Source organism: Vitis riparia, chromosome 2, assembly GCF_004353265.1.
Source record: "Vitis riparia cultivar Riparia Gloire de Montpellier isolate 1030 chromosome 2, EGFV_Vit.rip_1.0, whole genome shotgun sequence".
Taxonomy (NCBI): Eukaryota; Viridiplantae; Streptophyta; class Magnoliopsida; order Vitales; family Vitaceae; genus Vitis; species Vitis riparia.
This window is the reverse complement of record NC_048432.1, coordinates 4,872,377-4,894,926: the sequence shown is the minus strand read 5'-3', so window position 1 is coordinate 4,894,926 and position 22,550 is coordinate 4,872,377. Positions and strand designations below refer to the sequence as shown.

At 34.1% G+C, this 22,550-nt stretch overlaps 2 protein-coding genes across 2 annotated transcripts; both read right to left on the bottom strand.

Annotated features, from left to right (window-relative positions):
* Window positions 1–10,678: 10,678 nt before the first annotated feature.
* On the bottom strand, window positions 10,679–13,958 carry LOC117929200 (isoflavone reductase homolog). Its single transcript, XM_034849477.1, has 6 exons — window positions 13,353–13,958; window positions 13,156–13,251; window positions 12,032–12,489; window positions 11,325–11,565; window positions 11,027–11,230; window positions 10,679–10,941 (listed from the first exon to the last, which is right to left on the bottom strand). Exons 3-6 carry the CDS (start codon window positions 12,359–12,361, stop codon window positions 10,706–10,708), a joined length of 1,011 nt encoding a protein of 336 aa, XP_034705368.1. The 5' UTR covers window positions 12,362–12,489; window positions 13,156–13,251; window positions 13,353–13,958; the 3' UTR covers window positions 10,679–10,705.
* Window positions 13,959–17,627: 3,669 nt separating this feature from the next.
* LOC117928322 (myb family transcription factor PHL11) lies at window positions 17,628–21,177 on the bottom strand. Its single transcript, XM_034848226.1, has 6 exons — window positions 20,673–21,177; window positions 19,063–19,139; window positions 18,908–18,959; window positions 18,637–18,697; window positions 18,446–18,515; window positions 17,628–18,351 (listed from the first exon to the last, which is right to left on the bottom strand). Exons 1-6 carry the CDS (start codon window positions 20,791–20,793, stop codon window positions 17,947–17,949), a joined length of 786 nt encoding a protein of 261 aa, XP_034704117.1. The 5' UTR covers window positions 20,794–21,177; the 3' UTR covers window positions 17,628–17,946.
* Window positions 21,178–22,550: the final 1,373 nt, after the last annotated feature.

Here is a 22,550-nt window from a genome sequence, read left to right as displayed (position 1 = left end):
TACAATGCAAAGGTTCGGGTTCTGCGTAGTGATAATGGTGGAGAATATCAAAGTTCTGATCTTCAAAAGTATTTGGAAGGACATGGCATCATTCATCAGACTACTTGTTCCAATACACCCCAGCAAAATGGAGTCGCTGAACGAAAAAATCAGCACTTATTAGAGGTTGTTCGTGCTTCCTTGATAGCAGCAAAAACACTGATATCTTATTAGGGAGAAGCAATCACATCTACCGCATACTTGATCAATCGGGTACCTTCTAGCTCAATTAACTTCCAAACACCTCTTCAAGCTCTTACTAATGTTGTAGTTGCCCTAACCGTCCCAAATCTACCTCCTCGTGTTTTTGGTTGCGTGGCATTTATGCATCTACACAAACACCAACGCACCAAGTTAACTTCCCATGCATTGCAATGTGTGTTTGTTGGATATGCATTGCACAAAAAGGGATATCGATGTTACCATCCTCCAACTCAACGAATGTATATTACAATGGATGTGGTGTTTCATGAAGATTCGATGTATTTTTCATCTGAGTCTGAACTTCAAGGGGAGTACCATAAGGAAATTCAAACTCTCGATTATGATTATCATATCTCTGAGGAGGATGAATCTAGACAATCTGAACTAGTGAACCAAGAAGCGGGTGAGTTGAATATGAGTGGTCAACAATTTGGGTCTAAAGATGTCTTCACTGAAATACCAAACCAATCCTCGTCTGTTGAGGGTGTTCTTAATTTGGAACCTGATCCATTCATGAAACGGTTACCACACCGTCATAATAGAGGTATTCCTAAACCCACATATGAACCTGAATTGTCTACCAAAGTCAAATATCCCATGAGCAACTATGTATCTAACCATCATTTGTCTGAATCAAATAAGTCATTTGTAAATCAATTATCTACTGTAGCTATTCCTAACAGTGTGCAGGAAGCCTTAGCTGATCCAAGGTGGAAAGCAGCCATGAATGAAGAGACGAAATCATTGCAGAAGAATGAAACATGGGAACTCGTAGAATGTCCACCAGGAAATAAGCCAGTTGGGTGTCGTTGGATCTATACTGTGAAGTACAAGGCAGATGGTAGTATTGAACAATTTAAAGCAAGACTGGTAGCAAAATGGTACACTCAAACTTATGGAATTGACTACACAGAGACATTTACACCTGTAGCTAAGATCAACACAGTTCGAGTATTACTGTCTTTAGCTGCAAACCTAGATTGGCCATTACAACAGTTCGATGTGAAAAATGTCTTTCTGCATGGCGAGTTATCTGAAGAAGTATATATGGATCTTCCACCAGGATGCATGGTGTTAGAAAAGCAATGTTAGAAGGTGTGCAAATTGAAGAAGTCATTGTATGGGTTGAAGCAATCCCCGAGAGCATGGTTTGGAAGGTTCACAAAGTAAATGAGAGCTTTTGGCTATCGTCAAAGTAATTCAGATCACATTTTGTTCCTAAAAAAGCAACATGGTAAGATTACGGCACTCATCATATATGTGGATGACATGGTAGTTACAGGAAATGATCCTAAAGAAAGAAAAGCTCTGCAAAATTATCTATCTAGAGAATTCGAAATGAAATATCTAGGTCCTTTGAAATACTTTCTTGGGATTGAAGTTTCTCGATCAAGTGAAGGAATTTTTTTGTCTCAAAGAAAGTATGTCTTAGATCTTTTACAGGAGACTGGAATGTTGGGATGTCAACCTGTTAATACACCAATAGAAGAAGGTATGAAATTGTGTGTTGAGCCTAATCAAGTATCAACCGATAAGGGAAAATACCAGAGACTTGTGGGGAGATTAATGTACTTAGCTCATACAAGACCAGATCTTGCTTATGCATTGAGTGTAGGGAGTCAATACATGCATAATCCTGGAGAGCAACATGTGAATGCAGTCATGTGCATTTTGAGGTATTTGAAGAATGCTCATGGGAAGGGAATTTTGTTCGCTAAAAATGTTGATCATCAGAGTATAAAAGTATATATTGATGCTGATTGGGCTGGTGCAGTGGATGATAGGCGATCTACATCTAGTTACTTTACCTTTGTAGGTGGTAATCTTGTGACATGGAAAAGTAAGAAGCAGAATGTCGTCGCTCGTTCAAGTGCAGAAGCGGAATTTAGAGGTATGGATCTAGGACTTTGTGAGGCATTATGGTTAAGACTCCTCTTACAGGATTTAGGTTACCTATCTAGGCAACCAATCCGATTGTTTTGTGACAATAAAGCCGCATGTGACATTGCTCATAATCCAGTACAACATGATCATACAAAGCATGTCGAGGTGGATAGATTCTTCATTAAGGAAAAGTTGGATGATAAGATTGTGGAATTGCCTAAGATTCGATCAGAAGATCAATTGGCTGATATCCTCACCAAAGCTGTCTTAAGTCAAGTGTTCTCAAAATTTTTAGACAAGTTGGGCATGTGTGACATCTATGCACCAACTTGAGGGGGAGTGTTGAGATATTAGGAATGTTTTCCTTATATCATTCTTTCCTTATATCATTTAGTGTTGAGATATTAGGAAAGTTGAAATATTATGAATATTGAGATATTAGGAAAGTTGAGATATTAGGATATTAGTTGTTATTTCCTTATATCATTCTTTCCTTGTATCACTCTTTCCCATTCTTAGAATGGTGATTACCCTCTATATATATTATGTACATGAACGAATGAAAAAATGAATAAAAAAAACTACCATTTATCAATTTGAAGAGAGTTTGCATCTGAGTTTCTCCTAAGAAAATTTCGTAGCCCTAAATCTGCATTTTAGTTTCTCAAGAACCAAATCTGAGATTTTCCCTAACCCCAAATCTCAAAAACTTGTCATTTTAGAAGGTTATTTGAAATCTAAATCGGCCAAAACCTTCACGTCCAACAAACCGAACTAATACCCATCTTCCCATTTTCTCAGACTTATCTATTTGTCTCTTAACATCCTGAGTAGCCGAACTTGTTTGTCTCTTAACGTCTTGAGTAGTCGAACCTAATGCCCATCTTCCCAACACCTTAAAGTAAACTGAACAAGAGGCATCATCAAAGTTGGAATTTTGTTAAGGTTTTTGGAAACAAAACTGGAGTTTCCCTCTTGTGCGTGTTTTCCAATTAATCAATCACAGGTGAGTTTTCATTTATGGGTTTGTTTGGATGGTGCAAACATCTTAGGGGCTCAAGTGTTTTATTTTTGGGTTTCTTTTATTTTGGTTCATTTTTGATAGAATGAAATATATGATAAATTGGTATTTTGGTTAAAGATATGTTTGTACTTAGAGAAAAAAGTATTGGTTTTTTTTTTTTTTTTTTTTGGCTTTCCAGGAATTGTGTTGTCATCATATTTTTGGGGGAATTGGTTCATCTATATCATTGTCTCTGTTGCATATTATGTTTATGATCTTAGAGCTTACTATCATTGGTTGTATATCTTGTTTCCAAACTTCTTTTGTAGTTGTCTGAATCGTCCTTCTAAAGATGATAAATTTAGCATTTTTTCAATTATACTGATTAATTTGCTTATTTTCAACTCAAATTTCACAAAAAAGTAATAAAGTTTTGTGGTTTTAATTGGGCAGTATGCTTTATAATTGGGACTTCGATTGAACTGTGAAAAATGAATTGAAATAGATTTGGTTCGAAATGATTCCACTTCGGAAGACAAACAAATTTGTATTCCACATTATGGGAAACATTTTAAATATCTTTAAAGGTTCTTCCATATAATATGAAAAATGCTAGCATTTTTTAAAATTTTATTCCATTATTGCTGTCAGGTTTGGACTAAAAATTGACTAAGTAAAAAATGTGATTTTATAAACTTGTCAATTTTTTGTCTGATTCAAAAATAAAAGTTTGAAATGCCTAAAATTTTATACAAAATTAACTGAAATTCACATGAAATTGTACTTTGGTTTGATCTAAGACTTGTGGATTTAAAGTTCATGCTCCCAATTTCTCTTACTTAGTGGTCTGTAGTTGAGTGTGGTTTTACTTGGTTTCTACTTCAATTTTAGTTTAGCTTTTACTAGGTGGCCCGATTGCACTTTCTAATAGCTCAACTAAAACTAATCATAGGGGATTCCACTTTAGGTTATTTGATTTTGGGTTGGTTTTGATTCCCTTTTTCATATACACAACGAACAAAATTTCGAAGATGGGAAACAAAATGCTGGAAATGGAGAATTGATTTCAGAAACTAGAGAAACAAAAATTGAAGGTGTTGAAACAAATGAGGTAGAGCAGGCAGGATTTGAGGAAAGCACGGATGAAAATAAATTAGACTCAAATGACGATAAGAAAAAATCAGCACAAATTGAGTTAATATAGAATTGGAAAGTATGAATTTTGCTATGTAAGCATTTATATGCCATATGTAGTGAACGGATATGTTTCATCTTATTTTCCCCTGTATTTGATGAATGGTATGGAAGGCTCTGCCTATGCCATTTGTTTGAAGATAGTAGGACATGTTTGATGAATTATTGTCCACATATGCAAACGAACAGTAAGAGTAGTAACTTTTTTTCATTCTATTCGAAAGTAAGATATGCTTACTTGAGTAAGATCCCATTGCTTCTCTTCTAAGTACTTTGATTTATATAGGAATGAGGTCTCTATGTTATGCAGAACATGTCATCCACATGAATGCACAAGATAAATTAGAAGTATGGAAATTTCTTTTGCTTGTGTTCAGCCTAACAAAATAACAATCAGCTCTTACGAGAACAATATTGATAATTGGAGTCTAGTCATGGTAGTAGTTGAATGTGGTATTGGATATTTTCCAACAGTTTGCAATGTGAAGACCACCAAAGGGGCTAAACCTAATACAAACTCTATCAATATCATAGTAGAAAGACCACACACTTGTGTTTCCCTGCATTGTATTCTATCAACGAGTTTGAAAATTTATATATGCCTATTTGATTCGGACTCTTATCAATGTTCCCCATTAGTGGCTTGTATAGTTGTTTTGTCGATAAGTTCAAATAGAGTTAATATATGCTCTATAATTGTGACACCTGATTGTGCACCATTATGAATATCATATATCCAAATACGTTTTGATAACATTAACATCATTACTTGTTTTGACATATAATTTAAAGCACCAAGAAGATGAAAGTAGACAAGTTACATAAAGGTTTGTGATCAGAAAAATCCTCAACACCCAAATAACAAATAGAGGCATTAGTAACATTCTAATCCAGGACACCATCACTAGATCCACATTTCATCCATTGCCGTAGAAGAGCCAGTAAAGCAAGGCCTGGTGTATACCTATTAAAACTGCAATTAACATTGGTTTAGGAAAGTTCCAAATATAAGAAGGATACAAATATGAAGAAAGGAAACCCAACAAATGTGGAGTTCAAATAAAATTTACATACTTGGAAAAAGGTTCAAAGTCTTGTATACCACAACTATTTGTTGTCATATAAAACTTATGCCATCATTATAGTACCAAATAATTATATACACATCTATACAGTACTAGAGAGATGTGGATGAAAATCTGCATACAAGGACTACAGGGCATCAACATTGGTTAGTCTTGAATGTTGGCCATATATAGTGCATTGAAGGCAAGTACATGATGAAAGGAAAATGTGAAATAAGTCTAACAAGTTACATAGATCAAGAGTTCATTTCGTTGTTCTCATGTTCGTTGGGCTAAGAAAAAAAAAATGTTGCCCTAATTTCTCATAACATGGAAAACAAAAAGTAATGTGCACAATCATGGAAAGCCTTATCATTGACACATGTATGACAACAATTGAATACCGATACTGACCAAAATCACAATGAAATGTCATAGTACATAGGGTACATTAAGGTAGTACCTAAAGGATATTAAGATAGTACCTAGGGTACGTTAAGGTAGTACCTAAGGTACATTAAAGTAGTACCTTCACACTATTATGATTAAATAAGGTACAAAGTGACTAAGCAATTCAAACAAAGTAATGTCATGATCTAATCTATAATGCAATGAAAGAAATGTGTCTTTAATAAAAAAAGTGCAACATTTCTCTAACGTGCATTAAGGGCAATAACCAAATGGACCTTACTACCTAAGAAGTAGTAAGATAGCACCTACGATGCATTAAGGTTGTACCTAAAGTGCATGACGATAGTAAGTGAAGTGCATTAGGGTAATACCTAAGGAGAACATTCTAAAAAATATTATTTTGTAATAATGTCATGGACAATTCAGAACATTGTGCACTGAGGGCAAAAGTTGGACATATATCGATTCATCTTCAAATTAGGATGGAATTAAATGTCAAGCATTAGTCCTGTGGTTGAGGAAGGTGCTACCTAGGATTGATAAACAACCCAAGGTTCACGAACTCACTACCTAAGCTCCATTAAGATAATAACTAAGGTTCACAATGGTAGTCCCTAAGTTTCAGTAAGGTAGTACTGCTAAGGTTCATTAAGGTAGTCCCTAAGTTGTAGTAAGGAAGTACTCCTAAGGTTCACTAAGGTAGTACTTTATGCACATTAAGATAGTACCTTATGCACATTAAGGTAGTACCTTAGCCATATTAAGGTAGTACCTTAGCCACATTAAGGTAGTCAATTAGGTGCAATAAGGTATTACCTAAGGTGAACGGGAGGCCTAACCTATTATAACATAACAATGCCATGCTCAATTAAAGAAACTGTCATTTTCAGCCAAATGACTTAATTCTGTATCAAACTAGGATGAAATTGAATGACAAAGATACATCCTATGATTGACCATGGTAGTACCTGGGATTCACAAAGTAACCATAGAGTGTTTACGAAGCTAGTATCCAAGTTGTGCTCAGGTGCATTGTTAAGGTTCCTAAATGTGGAGACAATGTGGTACATTTAGGTAGTACCTAAGGGATATTAAGGTAGTACCTAAGGGACATTAAAGTTGTACCTAGGGTATGTTAAGGTAGTACCTAATGTACATTCAGGTAGTACCTTCACACTATTATGATTACATAAGGTACCAGTTGACTAACCAATTATAATAATGCCATGCTCCAATCTAGCATGCAGTTTTTATGAAATGTGTCTTTAGTATAAACCAAAGTACAATTTCATGTGAAGTGGAAGCCAAGTAAAGGCAGACTGAACTACAGGCCACTAAGCAAGAGCAATTAGGAGCATGGTCTTTAAATCCATATCTCTCATATCAAACACAAGTACAATTTCATGTGAAATTCAGTTAATTTTGTATAAATTTTTAGGCATTTCAAACTTTTATTTTTCAATCAAACACAAAATTGGCAATGTTATAAGATCACGTGTTGTACTTAGTAAATTTTTAAGAAAAACCTTACAGCAATAATTAAATAAAATTATAAATAAGTCAATTCATTTTCATATTATATGGAAGAACATTGAAAGATATTTAAATTTTTTTTCCCAATATGGGATACAAATTTGTTTGTCTTCTAAAGTGGAATCCTTTCTAACCAAACATTTTTCAATTCATTTTTCATAGTTCAATTCATAATAAAAGAAAATATAAGTTCTATTAAATACCACAACTTACTTGACTACTTACAAACGAAAAACTACATGTCATTCTATGAAATACCTGAATTTTACATTTTGAGGTCTGTTAAGTAGTCACAATCCACACACCTGCACTGAGGTAGTACCTACGATTCACTATGGTAGTACCTAAGTTTGATTAAGGTAGTACCGAAGCATGCTTAAGGTAGTACCTAAAGTCCAGTAACAATAATAGCAAAGGTCAACATACTGACCATACGCCTAACAAACCTTTAGTGGTTTAGTAATGGACTAATAATATAGATTCAAATTTTAGGTATAACCTTTGACCAGCTAAACTTTGTTGAACAAAAAGAAGTTTACCAAATAATTGATACTCCAAACTTCCAAAATTCTTAAAATACGAGGAAATTATAGAATGAACACTTTCCTGTGCATGTCTCATTTGAGCAAAAATAACTAAATGGAAGTTATTTCAAACATGACGTAGTCTAGAGTGCCAAAATTCTCTACACCACAATAAAGTTGCATAGCAAGTTTCAACTTATTTTTCCCAAATCCAGTGCCACTAAGGAAAAAGCAACCAATTTATAGAATGAACAACTTTTTAATTATCATGTTATTATGAAAGTAAATAGTCATCAATCTAGCTGTCAAAGGTAGGATTTGTACAATCAATCACTCTCACATTCCAAATCAAATTTACTATAGGAAAGAACCTATTATAGATTTAATGGTCCTTCAAATAATAGATTGGAAAAGTTAGAAAAACAATTCAAAGTAAAGATTCAAATTGTTTGTTCAAAACACAACTTCATTAAAAGGATGTAATTTGTAGCCATAACATTCTAAAAAGTTAGGTTATATACATTCAATAAACGTTACTTCAGACAAAATTACCTTGATGGAAATAACAGAAACATTAAAATTAGAAGATTACTTTTGGGACCCATTTCAATATTTACCATTCCCTATTGCCATAATGAACAAGTTAGTTCTCATAAACATCTATAAACCTCAGCGATTGACAAAAGTAACAGCAAGATACAACAAACCATTAAGCACAAAGCTAAACTTCAAATTCCAGTAAAACAACATGCATAAAAACAAGCTTATATGGATACAAGCAAATAAACCAAACTCAAATGATTCTCAACAAAACCGTTCAACTTCTAGTTCACAACACAACTCCTCACAATACTAACAACTAGAAGCAAAACCAAATTTATATCATTTTAACTGCATGCTTAACCCTTCCTCTATACCCAAGATGTACAACATTATTCAAAGTTATGTTTGTTTTATGAGAAAAGATAAAGGACCTCATAAAACTGTTTTAATTTAAAAAATCTGTTCACCTCAAAACATTTATAAAGCTACCATTACATAAACCTAAAAACACAAATCCAGAAAGTAGTTAAACAACATTTATTCAGAAAGTAGTTATAAACCTACCATTACATAAACCAAAAAAGGCAAATCTACTCAAACTACCTTTTCATTGCTACTCAAATCTACTCTCATATATACCATTAAAATTGAAAGAAAATTTCCATCGACTCACAGTAATACAGATGAACCAATTTCCCCAAAAATATCATGACAACACAATTCCTGGAAAGCAAAAAAATAAATAAATAAATAATTTTTTTTTTCAAAATACAAACATATCTTTAACCCAAAAAAAATTATCATATATTTCATTCTACCAAAAATGAAGCAAAATACAAGAAACCCCAAAATAAAACACTTGAAACACTAAGATGTTTGCACCATCCAAACAAACCTATAAATGAAAACTCACCTATGATTGATTAATCGGAAAACACTCACAAAAGGGATAACTCCAGTTCCGTTTCGAGAAACCTTAACAAAATTCCAACTTTGATGATGCAATAAGAAGATATGTCTCCTGTTCAGTTTACTTCAAGGTATTGGGAAGATGGGCATCAACTTTGGCTACTCAGGACGTTAAGAGACAAACAAGTTCGATTAATCAAGATGTTAAGAGACAAACAGAGAAGTCTGAAAATCCGGGAAGATGGATATCAGTTCGGTTTGTTGGACGTGAAGGTTTTGGCCGATTCAGATTTCAAATGACCTTCTAAAATGACAAGTTTTTGAGATTCCAACTTAGAAAAAAATCTCAGATTTGGTTGCTGACAAACTAAAATGCAGATTTAGGGCTACGAGAGTTTTTGAGAAGAAAGTTAGATGTCGATTCTACTTTCGACTCAAAGTTTTTTTTTTTTTTTTTTTGGCTAAAATGAGAGAGAGAGAAGGGGACAACCAAATGTTCAGATTTGGGATAGGCAAATTAGGGATGGAGAATTATGAGATTTGGGAATTTTTTCCAAATCAAACAAAGAATTGGTTTTTTTTTTTTTTTTTCCAGTTCTTTGTCAGGTCAGGTGGTTTTTTATGCAATTGACAAGTTTCACAAATTTTTTTTTTTTATTTAAGTATGACGTGGAGGCTATTTGGCTGCTGATGCAGAAGACATCGGGGGTAATTTGGGCAGATAAAATTGACTCAGCATAGAGTGCACAATTCTCATATTATTTTGCCCATTAATGATTGCTTTCCATATTTCATAAACTTAGGGTTTGAATATCATATATTTTATAAATAAGGGCCTAAAACACAAGTTTCCCTTATATGTAACCCATAAAACCCTTCCATGTTGACCAAGATTCTCTCAACTAGCATTGGAAGACTATTTTAAGCCGAGGGCGGCCGTCTACCTAACACATTTACAATCAGATCACGTGAGATCTCCCTTTGTGCAACATCGCCCTCACCAGCTATTCGAAGGGTGCATCAGCTGAATTTGAATTCAATGAAGCATCTCTCGTCAAATTCAATGAAATGGGAATTAATTTCATTTACATTTCATATTAATCCCATTATTTTCATTCCTTCTCTTCATTCGGCCAATCCCTCCTCCATGTAATAGGAATGTTACTTTTTTAAAAATATATCTATAGTATATAAATTTTTATTTTTGCTGTATTTTGTATTTCATTTGATTTTAGTTTATTATAAAATAAGGTTTTTATTTATTATTTTTTAAGTTTTTTTTATTATTTAGATTTATAAGAAGTAGGTAACTTAATTTATTTCATTGCTTAGAAAAATATGAGGTTATTCTTCACTCATGAAATTACTCATAGGGGTGACAATATAGTCATAAACTTTTATGACTGAAAAGAAATCTTAAATTTTATTACATCATCATATGATAAGCTTGGTAGACATGTACACTTCTTACACACATAAAGCTTCAGGTATTCATCCATTCGCTTGTAATTGACCTCCGGATAGAGCGTTGCAGCTTCTTCTCCCTCTTCTCCAATCTCAAAGTTCGTCAAACAACCCTCGTAGTAAATGTGACAGAAATGTGCTACCCCAACTTGTAATGCAAAGTCCTTACCTACACCATATAAAGAATATGAATAAATGCACGCAGATGAATGAATGTAAAGTAAAGTTGGATGACAATATTTCTCATTTATTACCTTCCATAGAAGCTAGAAAGTCTTCTTTGGAGATGCTGAACTTGTCCAGTTTCTTCCCCGTGAGCTTTTCCCATATCTCAACTAATTGCCTCTGGGAGAGAATGTTTTCTGGCGGCCTAATGTAAACTGTCTTGTTCAATGTACGAGGATCATCTATTGTTTTGATTGTGTATGTTGCAATATCATATTCATCCACAAAAACCGCTGCGTAATAGCCCGTAAAACATGCACACATATACTCCATCATAATGCAAAGAGTTAATTTGTATCACAAAATTTTATAATTAATTGTAAGTACCTTTGACATTGCCATCTCCATATAGACAAACCTTTTCCTTTGGAGGGGTGAGAACACCCAACTGACCTAGGCTCGGAACAAAGTAACCTGCAAAGCAGTTGGAAGACACGTAAGTGTGGGGGATGTTGGCTTCTTCTATGGCCTTCCTCACAATCATCTTCTCATCAAATGTTACTCTTCCTGGTTCAAGTGCATCTGCCATCCTTGATGGGTCCATTCCAAACTCTGAAGGCAAGAATCGCTGCCAAAATTTTATACACAATTATTATCAATCTTAGATTTTGATGTTGATAGAATAAATACAGGCAGGCCCATCAAAAGGGTGAGGAAATTACTAGGAGTGGTTGCCTTCAGAAAAAATTAATTTGCAAAAAATTAAGCCGTAAAAAACATTAAAAGTACCCAAAAAAAAAAACTAATTTATTTATGAGGGATATGATCTTCGGGAAGCAATGAAAGAAAAGAAAAACACAGATTCAAATTCGTATATGATTTTCAAAGGAATATTTTTAATACTTTTGCAGTGCTTCCATTAACCTGTATTTAATTGAAATCAAATAAACTATTTCATCTTAACCATTACTATGCTTTCTAATCTGATCAAAAAGGATTATTATACCTTTGTACTACAGATATGGTTGATGCGCTCATCAAATACTATATGCAAAAAGGAACTACATGACTTAAAACAATATGTATATATATACCTTAATGTTTCCAGCTTCTTTGATGGCCTCAACAAGTTTGAGCTGAAACAAAATGTTGTGAGACCTGGAATGAGACCCAGATATGGTGCAGATCACCACATTTACTTTCTTCACTGCTTCCACCAGACTCTTATGATCTGCAAAGGAGCCCTCCACAAGCGTGGCCCCTTTGGCCTTGAAGGACAGCAGCATCTGCAGTTTCTCGATGTCCAGACCGATTTCGGGGCTTTGAAGGACGAAGGTGGGATGGCCTTGGGCTAAGCTTGCCTTCACCATCCTCCTTCCAATGTAGCCTGTTCCACCCACTACAAGAACCTTGCTCTTTTCCATCTTCTCTTCTCTACTCTTATTCTGCCTTCCACTCTCACAACTCACAACCAATGGTTTTTCCTTTTTACTTGGGTTAGAACATAGACCCCACCATCAATCAAGGCCAAGATTTATTTATTTGACCGTATCTATCATATGGATTAAGAATAAGATTAAAATAAAGCTGACAGAAAGAGTCATAAAAGTGAAGTGATAAGCTAGAGATTTCAGAATAACAAACTATATTTATTAAAAATAATAATAATAATTTGCCATGCCATAGAAACTGCCATCTCCTCCCCCATTCTGTGATCTGATGAGAAAAGTGAAAACAGGAGAGAGATTTGATTGTGAGAAAGAAATCACATTGACATCTGAGCCTAGAGGGGTGTCCCTTCTGTGGAGGTGACAATTATTACTTGTTATTGAACTGCTGCCTTGCATGGTAGCTAGCAAAGAGCATAGCACCCACAAGTGTATTTCTAAACAGTGTATAGTTACCTGACTGCCCCTAAAAAAAATTGAATATGATTTTAAAATATGAAGAAAACATCAAAATCTGATATATATATATATATATATATATATATATATATATATATAAATTGATGATTCTCTGAATATGTATTAAAAAAAAGGTAAAAGCTGGCCGTGGCAAAGTGTGACTATAGGTGGTGCAACCAAAGACCATCTATAGCATTTCCCCTGCTATAGGTGCAAAGAAATGAATATAATTATCTAAGGATTGTATAATCCATGCAATTTCTTTCTCATACCAATTACTCATAGATGGTCACATTTTCCAGAGTACTTACAACTTGGTCCATTTGCAAGTTAGATTCCTCGAGAGTTTGGTTTGAAGCAACCGATATTGTTTGTTTCCACTTATTGAAATAATCCCATATGCAAGCCTGCTGATATTTTAAACCGAAAAAAGAATTAAAACTAAAAGAATATAAAGATAAGGAAACTAAAAGAAAACCCATACTCAAAGCCAAATCACACAACACACCTTTTCCTGCTCTATCACTGTATGTCTACACACCCTCTCATAAAGCTCTGCCTGAATTGCCATGAATTGTGCCTCTGTTTGGCACATCTATCCTCCCTTTTAAACTAACACCCATTATTTTGAAATAAAATCAAAACTTATTTTGAAAAATCAGAAAAAAAAAAAAATTCTTATTTGTCTACGAAGCAAACGCTTATATGTATACATATATTTCAAACTTCACTGTGCCCCTACAAAAAATAAAACATGATAATCTCCACAACGGAATCACACATGCAACAGTCAACAAAGGAAATAGAGCCCAAAAAATATAGAACAGAGGATGAAGATAAATCCCTATGGCAGCAGGCAAAGCACGGATCACCACATGGAATACCAATTCCCAAACCCTAAAAGATAATGGCTACCTAAAGAAAGATTGAATTCTCTCAGAGATGTCTGTTCCTCTTTCAAATCCTTTGTATTTTGGCTCACCTTTCTTACCAAATAAAACTGGTTCTACATGGAATCAAATGAAGTCAATAGCATTCCATAAGAATGAGCATCCAAGAATTCTATTCTAGTAGAATGAACCACATTGAATTGAAAGTTGGATCTACATAATCAGAATTTCAATTTTTCATCCACGGATGAACGAATACCATTAAGCTTTATATACACAAACAAAAGCTACATTGAAAAATGATTCAGATCTAACAACAACAAAGAAAAGAAGTAGTACCTAGAAATTTTAGTGACTCGCACCTCCAGAACCCATGAAAAAATGCTCACAACAACTCGATCAAATCCCACAAAACCTTAAGGCTTAGTTTCAGACTTGAAACATAGACAATAAGCGAGAAAATCGGAGTCGAAATCAGAAAAATGAGGAAAGCCGAATCGGACTTGAAATCGACAAAGAAAGGTTTTGCAGAGGAGATCACAGTGGGTTTGGCTCTCAACGTGGTGGAGAACAAGTGTACGCCAGCCCTTTATACGGAACATGTTGCAGCCGTCAAGCGTCTAAATGACCATTCAATGCAGGTAGCCGTTATATGCATATAAAAATTATCATTATTTGAAGTGTGGATTTTTTCAAGCAAATTTTCTACCACCTACCAATATATTTAGATGCGGTTAAAATATGTTATGTTTGGTTATAGATTTTATTCACCCCTACTAACACTATGTCACCCTATCCTATGTTTCTTGTAGTTTAATCATTTAAACAAATTGGTTACAAAAAATAATCAAATAAATATTTTTAAAGAGATTTTTATTTTAAAAAAAAATTAAAATCACATCCATAGTCTTAATTTTTCTAATTCTACGACAATTTTGCTTTTTTGAATCATTCATGGATGTTTTGTACAATTTTTTTCTTTTTCTATTATTTTAAAATATTATAAAACACCATTTATCCCCATACGTAAATAATTTGTACAAAGACTCTTTATCCCATCCATGGATAAGACAATTTATATAAAATAATAAAAAAAAAAAAACCAGACACATTTACCAAAGAGTCAATGACAAAGGCTATCTACCTATTTGAGAGAGAAAATGGAGCAACAAAGTTATTCTGTGACGACAAATTTGACAAGACATATTGCAATGTTGTGAGATTGAAGTATCGTAAATCAGATGAGCAAATAGCTTCTATTTTACTAAAGTTTTACCTTCGGAGGTGTTTATGCATTCAAGGAACCTTTCACGAGCAGAAGAAAATCACATTGGAGGGGAGATTATTACGTAATGTGTTATTGCTATGTTATTTTGTAAGAGTCTAGTTCACTTCCTACATCTAAGAAAACGTTTTTGAATCCCAATATAATCTTGCCAAAGGAAGCTTAAGTGCTCTTGCACCAATGTTTGAGCCTCATTTATGCAAAAAAATAAAAATATTATTTTTTAAATTTGTGTGGAAATTATTTGTGTATGAAGGGTGTAACGTTCCAATGAAGCAAGTAGAGAAAACAAAGAAATATAGTAAGAAGATGAAGTTCTTAGTGAAGTACTATGTTTTTTCTTTTAATATCATTTTTCTATTCAATTCAAACTTTATCCCCCTATTTGGATTGTGTTTAGGAATGACAATTTCACAGGTCAATCGGGTCACTCGCCCCCCTATTGAGACAAGTATGGGATAAATTAATCGGGTATAGGATAGTTTTGTGAAACCTGAATCGGGTTCGGGGTAGGTATGGGTTTGTAGTTACCCGTCCCACCCCGCCCGAAAATTATAATTACCAACATACATAGAGACTTTGGGTTTGAATCTGATTCTGATCTAATCCGATTTAGTGGGTAAGAAGAGAAATGGGGTTTGGGGAAGATGAAGAGTCAGTTGCTCAACCTACGTCCTCTATGCCGGCTCTTTCCTTTACTACAACCACTACCAGCACCAAGGCTTCGCCATTGTCGCCGACGCCATCCTCAGAATCGGAGCAGGCTCTAGGTGAGGCAGGGAGCTATCATGACGTCGTACCCCCCGCCGAGGAGGAAGGGTTCATACATATCGCTGTTCTGGAGCATCTTCAATATGGGGGGCGTCATCGGCAGGCTCATCCCCTTCGTTCTAAACTACAATTGGAGCTAGGCTGCGTCCGTGAACGACGATACTTACATTAGGTTCATGTGCTTCATGTCCACCGGCACCGTCCTCACGCTGGCGATCCTACACCCAAGCCGCATGGTTCGGGATAATGGTAGACACTATACCAACATAAAGTACTCCGATGTGTTGACTACCAAACCCTGCCCCGCCCCGAGAGGTATAGGGATGGGATCCCATTAACCCGCCCCGCCTTGGGTATGAGACGGGGATGGGAAATAGATTTATATAATTGGGATGGGAATGGGGTAGGGGTGGCCCCGCCCAAACCCGCCCTGTTGCCAATCCTAATTGTGTTGTGCTTGCGGAGACGTCAATACATGTAAACATATTAAAGGAAGAAGACAAAAATAAAACAAAGCACACAAAAGTTATATGAGGTTTTCACGTAGTTTAACCAATCATATCTACTTCCACAAATGAGAAGGAACATTTTATTATATGATAGAGAATATTATTAAGGACAAAAAATAAATACAACTATTGGGAACCTCTATATCTTCACCTTGAATCATAAACTCTTTTATTCCACTAGATATTTCTTATTTTCACATTTACACCCTAGTAAACCCTCTTGCTCGACTAGGTGTCTCTCGCTCTTCCTCATATCTCTATCTCTATCTCATCTCTTTCTCTCTCATAATTTTTTCTCCTCATGACTTAGAATATTTATAGAGATATCCTCACTAGCTTCTTTATTCTATAAGAAATCTAATTACAATCACATATAAAATTAGAAAATATTCCTTTTACAAAAAAGGAATAAATGTGAGACGCTTTCTAACTATTGAAACAACAACCAACAAATACATTTGGGTCGGTTTTTCTTGATGAGTATCATTGTTGTTTCTGCTTTTGTTATGTTGTTATTTTACCTTATTAGTTACTTTATTTATCTATTATAAATGGACGCACCACAATTAAACAAAACAAACTAATCCCAAGTCAAATATAAGCTCAAATATTAAATTCACAAGCAAACAAAACCAGTAAATAACTCTGATTTATCACAACAAAAGTAAAGAAGCCCAACAAAGGCCCATACCCTAAACATCCCTAAAGCAAACCCATACAAAAATCTAGGCCAAATACTCCCCAAGACTACAAGCGGCCCTAATCTCTCTATCTATGCTCACAATTCCCATATCCTCTTCCATTGCATGCTTTCAGACATGGGGTGGGGGAGAACAAGAGTGAGGTAAAATTTGCAAAAGTTTTGGATGGTGGTGACTGGTGAGAGTCAGCATTGATATGGAGGCGCTGCAACCTGATTGGCTTCTCCATCTATGGTAGCAGCAGAGGGGAAGGGCTTGCAGCATCAAGGGTGTAGCTGACTTTGGTGGTCATTTGGCTGCTGGTAATTGGTGATTAGGGAGGTGGTTAGCAGCAAAAAAAAGGCTATGAACCATCGGGGGAGAGGTGAGAAATGTTGATTGGCTGCAGCAAGCTCCGGCAGAGGCAGTTTTGAGGCTGCAGCAGAGCTTTGATTCATGGTGGACGGATATAGCAGCGGAGAACCCTTCACATGATAACCTCGAACACTTGGAAATCTGAGTTGAGCATGAGAGCCCAACTTGAGAGCATGGAAGAATGATAACTACAAAGATATCAAAGATACCACCAACAGAAGGTAGTCTGGTTAAACTAAGTTTCATAGAAACTGGTAACAAGTCATGAAGAAATGAGAAAATGAGATGATCAGGAAAGGATCAAGTATTGGCTTTGCATAAAGATCAAGCATGAACGTTGAGTATGATGACGCTATTGTTAAGGAAGAATTACAAAGAAAATTCTCCTCTTAGATTGTTAAAATTTCTATACCTTCTAATCTTACATTGACCTGAAACAGTGCAGCATCCAAGCAAGCTCTCTCTTATTACCTTGGGAAGGTAAAATGGCGAACCCGAAACAACAACATTCAAGATTACATTGGGAATAATAACTCCATGCAAACATGCATGTAAATCATCAAAGTAAAAGTGAGAGGTTTTATTTTCAATTTCACCTTCTGTATGCAATCATCTTGGCTTCAAAATCAGCTCCATTTGCACCAGCAAATTCATAGTTACCCTTGGTATTCAAATCAAAATGTCTAAAACCTTCTCCCTCCCTGAACTTGACATCCTTCTTTACTAATTCCTCTGCCTCTCGGTAAGCTGTGAAAACCGAACCATTGGTCCTATTACTTGGTATGCTCTTCTCTATTATGTTTACCTTCATGTCTTCTTCATTTGTGTTCTCCGTAAGACTTGACAGAGCCGTATTAAAGTTGGTTAATTGGGCTCTCATGGCTTCTAGACTACCTGGGCAGTTCATATTTATTGAGAGGCTTTGTTGTGCTTTGTCCATCACTGCCTGCAAGTATTTTCCTTGAGCCTCTATTCTCATTTGTAACTTCTTCTGTACCTATGATAATAAAAGAAACCGCAGAGTTTGCAGATCGATTAGCATACTTGACAATTGGGGAATTATTGGCAGCCTAAGTTGGAGATGTATATACCTCAATCTGCTCTAGTAATTGTTTTTGTACTTCAACTTGACACCTTAGTGCCTCTGCAATTAGGATCCCTCTGTTTCCATTACCAATCATCAGCAAAGAAATACTACAAACACACTGAGAACAAACAGTAGGAGAAACTCAAACTCGAGACCTCTAGTTAACCATATCTCAAACACCATGGTGAGACATACCCTTGTTCGTTGTTTCTGCTTGATGATTTAGCACTTGTTCCTGAGGCATGAGTCCTGTAATCTACAAATGAAACTCCATGATGAAGGGGATAAACAGAGTTTTGGAGGCCGGAAATACGAAAGTAGCATATTATTCAGCTAGAACTAAAATATAAAAATGATTGAAAGGGAATGCCAATGAGCATAGTTCTTTCATAAGGCTATCATTTATGCCAAAACTTCTTGAAATCATTGCTTTCTGGTAATTTTTGCATCAAGGTTAAGGACTCACCACTGTTCTCTGTGATGCTTTGCTTCCGGGATTGCTGTCCAAGTCTATACTTCTGCAGATCAGTAAGCTTAACAGTAAGATTAGTTGTTGAGGAGTAAAAGGAGAAAAAGAATAAGAATGATAGGGTATAGCACTCAAATCAGAAAGAGTTAGACCTGTAAATGGCTCTTCAAATGGTACAGTGTCAAGCCCTTCAAGCCCATCAGCCTCAACACCGACTTGGGTGTTGCTTCTGGAGATGTAGAACCCCAAAGATTGAGTTGATTGCAAGAGAACAACCATATTACTTATGAAGAACAGATATTGTCACATAATGCCTAGGGAAAGAGTCACCCTTTTCATTACTTTAAAAATTCTGATACCTCAATTCTAAATAATAAATAAATCTAAGAGAAGTTTACAAAAATAATAGTAATTGAAAAAAAATTATTAGTTATAATAAAAAATAATAATTAATTTTATAACTTAAATATGTCAACTAAATAATAATTTTCTTGAAATTTTGTATTCATATAGGCCTAAATGGGTTTTTAAGGCATCCTTTGGAAATATTTTTTATTTTTTTAAATAAAAACTTCTATATAAAAAAGCATATTTTTTTTATGGAAAAAGTATAGATCCCTTTAAAAATTACTTTGAGAAATTTTAAAATAGTAAAATTATTTTAATACCTCACTTTGTAAAATCATTACATTTTCAATGTAAGTTTTTATCGGTTTTGTATTTTATATAAATTTATTATTGTTTTTTATTTTTAAAAATAAAAAATAGAAAATACATCTAAGTACTCCAAACATGATTTTAATTTTTTTTTTTTTCAAATTTAAAATTTTTAAAAATAAAAATTGAAAAATAAGTGAAAAACCAAATACACCCTAACAACTTATACTTATATATGAATGGATTTATATTAAAACCCAACTATATCGAGTCTATTATGAAGGATTAAGAGAGTATTTAATAAATTAATTTAATAGGATAATATAAATTAATAAATTAATTTAAATAATTAAAAAAATTAAATATATTTGATAAAATTAACTTAATATCATAATTTAAAAATCAAAATAATTTTAAATATTAAATCAAAATAAATAATTTATTCTAAGTTACAAATTTCTTTCTATCTATTTGTTTATATCTAGTAAAAGTTTCTTTTATATCGATGACCATACATTTAAAAAGAAATTCACAATAAATATTTTATATATCAATAATATTTTCAATATAAATATTTAATACATAAATATATTATTTAAAATTAATAAAAATTAAAAAGGATAAATATATTAATTTGAAAATTATTGATAAAATTTAATTAAATTTTATCAAACAATCTTAACAATAAAAATAAAAATCAAATAATAAATTTTAAATAAATTAACTTAATAAAACTCTTTAAGTGTAAACCTTCCTTTAATTCCAACTGAAATATATTCAAAGAAAAAGTTGAATGTAAAATAATAATTAAATTCAACTTGCATACAAAGTGATAGATTTCTAAAATAAAAAGAAACTAAAAGTAGATGTGGGATTATGTACCAAGTTTTTCAAAAGGAAAAAGTATTTAAACTCTTAGGATCATGTGTCACTTTTTCTCAAAAACTAATTTACATAAATTAATTACAAAAATTAACTTTTTTATTATGAAAAAATTAAAAATTAAAGTAATTTATCTTGTAATCATTTTTTTAATAAATAAACAAAAATTCCTGGAAGATGAAAGAATTTAGTTTAGAAACTAAAGAGTAGAAGAAGGAATTACTGTGTGGACCGCCGAGCTTGGTAACAGCGTCGACAAAGCGGTCGTGGAGATCGGGCGTCCAGCGCAAGCGCGGCCTCGGGTCTCGCGTCATTACCACTCCGTTCTCGTATCCTCTCTCCATCGCAGCATCTATCACTCACTCTTCCTTCTTCCTCCTTCCTCCTTCCTCCTTCCTCCTTCCTCCTTCTTCCAATTCCAACACTGTGATTTTAGAGGCGGACAGAAGAGCAGCAGCTTGGTTTGGCTTCCACAACAGAAAACAAATGGAGGACACACCAAAATATTTTATACACAAGGCCTTCCCCACACACTTGTAGAGGAAAGATCGGCGACGAATCTGAGGAAACATGTCATATGAAAGAAATAAATATATATGTGGAGAGAGAAATGGCTACTCCTCTTCACGTGTATCTCCTCTTTAGATCCCCGCCGTTCGATTCATTGTGTTCTGTTCTTTATTTCTTCATCATCAGACCGCGTTGGATCAAAATATGAGAGGACTTTATAAGACGATCTTTTTCTTTTCTTGGTATATAAAATAATGTAGGCAAGGAAGAAGTGACCGGTGATTTATAAAGGTGGAAAATAGGATAATAATACGTGGGAGGGGAGGTGGATGCCAGAAGGAAAATATTCGAAAATGAGAATATTCTCAAGGTCACGTGCCACGTCTAGGAGGATGACGATAGCAATGCCAAGACAGTATTGGCGGTGGGGAGTGGGCGGGCAGGCTGGGTGGACACGTTTCGAAATGTCCGCAAGAGACGGCCCGTGCAGGTGACCGAAGAATATTCCGTCTTGATGAACCCGTGAAACGTGGGCCTGCCTCTCTTCACCCTCTCTCCTTCCCCCTCTCGTTTTTATTTTTATTTAATTCTAAATAAAACAATGTTAAGTATTACACTATTTATTTTTATAGTATTTTATTTTTATAAAATATTAAAATATAAAAAAAAATTAATATATTTTTTTTTTATATTTAGAAAAAATCAAATATTTTAATTTTTTCTATTCAATAAAAAATTTATAATAAATCATAAAAAAATATAAATAAATGACCTGAAACCTGAAAGCAAATTGCTTTCAATAAAAAGTTAGATCTAACCAAGACTCCATGCATGCAAATCATCCCCAATGTATTAAATAATTGAATGATCTAACCAAAATCTAGTTTTGCAACATTTTGTCAAACTTGATTGTTAGATCTTGTTCCAACTATGAAAAGAACCAAGTTGAGGGTGCCTAATTATTTGGTCTTGTGGTTATGCTTGAAATAATATATCTGTGTATAGACATGGGCATGGGCATCTGTTGTTGGGAGTGGGCTATGTGCATCTCTTGTTGTTCCCAAACCTAGGAACCTTCGATGTAGTACCCCAGAATGTGGGTACGAGAATAAAGGTGATTTCATAGTCAAGGATAATTGACAACTTCCATGTGTTAGTTCAAGGGTCTAAAACAATTAAGCAAATTCACCTAGCCCAAAACCGAACAAACAAAAAGCAAGAACTACTTATGGAATGCTTGACTAAGGCATCACAAAGCACTACTCTTAAAGTAGACTTGCCCTCGTCACGTGTTAATCTCGGTGTAATAGGAATCAACATTCTACCTTCAGGATTCAACAACCTAGAAACCTTCCCTTAGGCCAAGGAGCAATACAAAAAACAATATATTTTGATTGATGGAAAAAAAAAATTGGATTATTTTTTTAGTACATATAATATATAATAAATGATGAGATATATTATTCACTCTCTCTTTTATATTTCTTTTATATAAGATATATTTTAATGGTTATTTTTTTCATTAATTTTAAAATTTTTTATATTACTTATTTTGTAAAATAAAAAATTTTAATTAAAATATTAAGCTTGT

Excerpts from the sequence above, each read along its gene's own strand:
- LOC117929200 (XM_034849477.1), bottom strand. The coding sequence starts at position 12,361 with ATGGAAAAGAGCAAGGTTCTTGTAGTGGGTGGAACAGGCTACATTGGA. Across the intron at positions 11,566-12,031 it reads AAGAAGCTGGAAACATTAAG|CGATTCTTGCCTTCAGAGTT; the intron begins GTATATATATAC and ends AAATTTTGGCAG. Across the intron at positions 11,231-11,324 it reads TGGAGATGGCAATGTCAAAG|CGGTTTTTGTGGATGAATAT; the intron begins GTACTTACAATT and ends GCTATTACGCAG.
- LOC117928322 (XM_034848226.1), bottom strand. The coding sequence starts at position 20,793 with ATGGAGAGAGGATACGAGAACGGAGTGGTAATGACGCGAGACCCGAGG. Across the intron at positions 18,698-18,907 it reads AAGCATCACAGAGAACAGTG|ATTACAGGACTCATGCCTCA; the intron begins GTGAGTCCTTAA and ends TTTCATTTGTAG. Across the intron at positions 18,516-18,636 it reads AGCAGAAACAACGAACAAGG|AGGGATCCTAATTGCAGAGG; the intron begins GTATGTCTCACC and ends TAATGGAAACAG.